Below are 1,847 nucleotides of genomic sequence, written 5' to 3'. Positions count from 1 at the left end.
TTCTTCCTCTACTGAACGATAAGAATTACACAACCTTTCTCAAAGAGTAACTGGGAAATTTATAGTCATGTCAGATGTACAGGTATACAAATCATGACCAAAAACTCATGGGCTGGTTTAAAAAAAGTTCATAAGACTGATAAGAAGGGAAGGGAGGGACTAACACTTAATTGGAAGATACAATTTAAAAGCATTTTGAAGATTTTTCTATTGGTTTTAGTTGCTTTTAAGTAATGAAAGGTATTATTCAATTAAAATTAATTTGGAAAAGCTACCTTAACTAAAATATCTTTTAAACATTCAAAATTGACGTATATATGGATTGTGATAAGAGTTGTATAAGCCCCCAGTAAAATGATTTAAAAATATATTCAAAATTATATAAATGGGGACATGATCTTTTCAAGGATACAAACTATGCTGTCATTTAAAAACAGAAAACATATGTGTTTATACCTGTGACAAAGCTAAAAGAAAAGTATATTAATTTACATAATCCCCAGTGTATCACTCACCCTAATCCTAAGTGATCTCCTGTGATTTGGCCACTGGAATGAACACACACACACACACACACACACACACACACACATGGCAGCATCATAGTCATTCGTCAGGATAAATGATTCTGGGTTTAACCTTCTTGTTAAATATAAATTGTTTCGATATTTGATGGAAATGAGAACTGAAAGTATATAATAGGTTATCAGAATGGTTCCTAATGTCTCATCTAAAAAAATTCATAAATTAAATTATTGATTGAACTTGCATTCCTGGTATATAAGGTCAAGCTCAAATCCCTCTAAAGCACAGTATATTTCTCAACAATCAGCACAATGTGCAAACAATTTATTTATAGTACTTTTCACAAAATATTAAGCCATGCATTCATTAATCCTTTTTGGGGGATTAACATTAGTGAGCATTTTTTAAAGAAGCACTGATTTTGAAACAAGATGTTAAAAGAAATAGCAGGTAGAAATACAACGATTCGGACTTACCTGGTCTGGCTCGGCATAGCTCTTCCCCATTGTGTTTGCAGGGGTGCTGTCCTGAGACTGTTGCTTACATAGACCTTGTGTTGCGTCTTTGAACATAATGTCCTTTTCCAACAAACTGTCTTGCTTGGCGATTGGTAATACCAGCGGATTTCTATGGGAAATAATCAATACTTTAGTTAGTCTTATTTTGATGTTGCCACATCAATTAAAAAAAACTGTGTAGGATAGCCTGGCTATAGAAGGTTATTTTTATTCAGATAAACTTTTTCTCTAAACCGCAGGGAAAAATCATTGGAAAATCTGTAAACTTTTCTATTAGCTCTAAATTGCATTCCATGTTACCATTAAAAGGAAAATGTTCACTCGAACTATAAAAGAAAATGTTTATGAATGCATATCCACTTTGTAATAGACAAATCAATAAGCAATTTTAAAACAAAGATTGAAAGGCATGGCTGAACTAAGCAATATATTTAATTGGGGAAATGGACTGCTGACAAGTAATAAAAGGCTAAATTAAATAATTAACTTATTCATACAAAATTTAAATTGTCATACAAAGCACATAAAATTTATAATGTAATGATATAAAAACTAAATAGGAATGACATGATTAAGTACTGTAATATTACAAACAAAATTCATTTTATTACTTATAAACAGGCAAAAATACATTGTGAAATTTTCATTTTTGTTCTTCTATATATAAGACATACCAGTCCATTATTTTGTTATGGTTACAAAAAGTAAACACTATATAAATTTTGAATTTGCCATAGAGTAGTTATCATAATACTATTTAAACTTGTATTTGCGTTAATGTCCTCATACACATAAGTACAAGAG

At 30.6% G+C, this 1,847-nt stretch overlaps 1 protein-coding gene across 1 annotated transcript in view; it reads right to left on the bottom strand.

Moving 5' to 3' along the window:
* MYO16 (myosin XVI) overlaps positions 1-1,847 on the bottom strand; it is a 580,058-nt gene that overhangs the window by 454,074 nt on the left and 124,137 nt on the right. Inside the window, exon 9 of the mRNA XM_004704405.2 lies at positions 1,002-1,152. Within this exon, the coding sequence (XP_004704462.1) occupies positions 1,002-1,152 (151 nt within the window). The remainder of the gene's footprint in view (positions 1-1,001; positions 1,153-1,847) is intronic.

The sequence above is a fragment of the Echinops telfairi genome, unplaced genomic scaffold, assembly GCF_000313985.2.
Source record: "Echinops telfairi isolate 266 unplaced genomic scaffold, ASM31398v2 ScPeMD7_7467;HRSCAF=8505_1, whole genome shotgun sequence".
NCBI classification, from domain to species: domain Eukaryota; kingdom Metazoa; phylum Chordata; class Mammalia; order Afrosoricida; family Tenrecidae; genus Echinops; species Echinops telfairi.
Note: the sequence above shows the minus strand (reverse complement) of the source record. Positions and strands in the feature narration are given on the sequence as shown.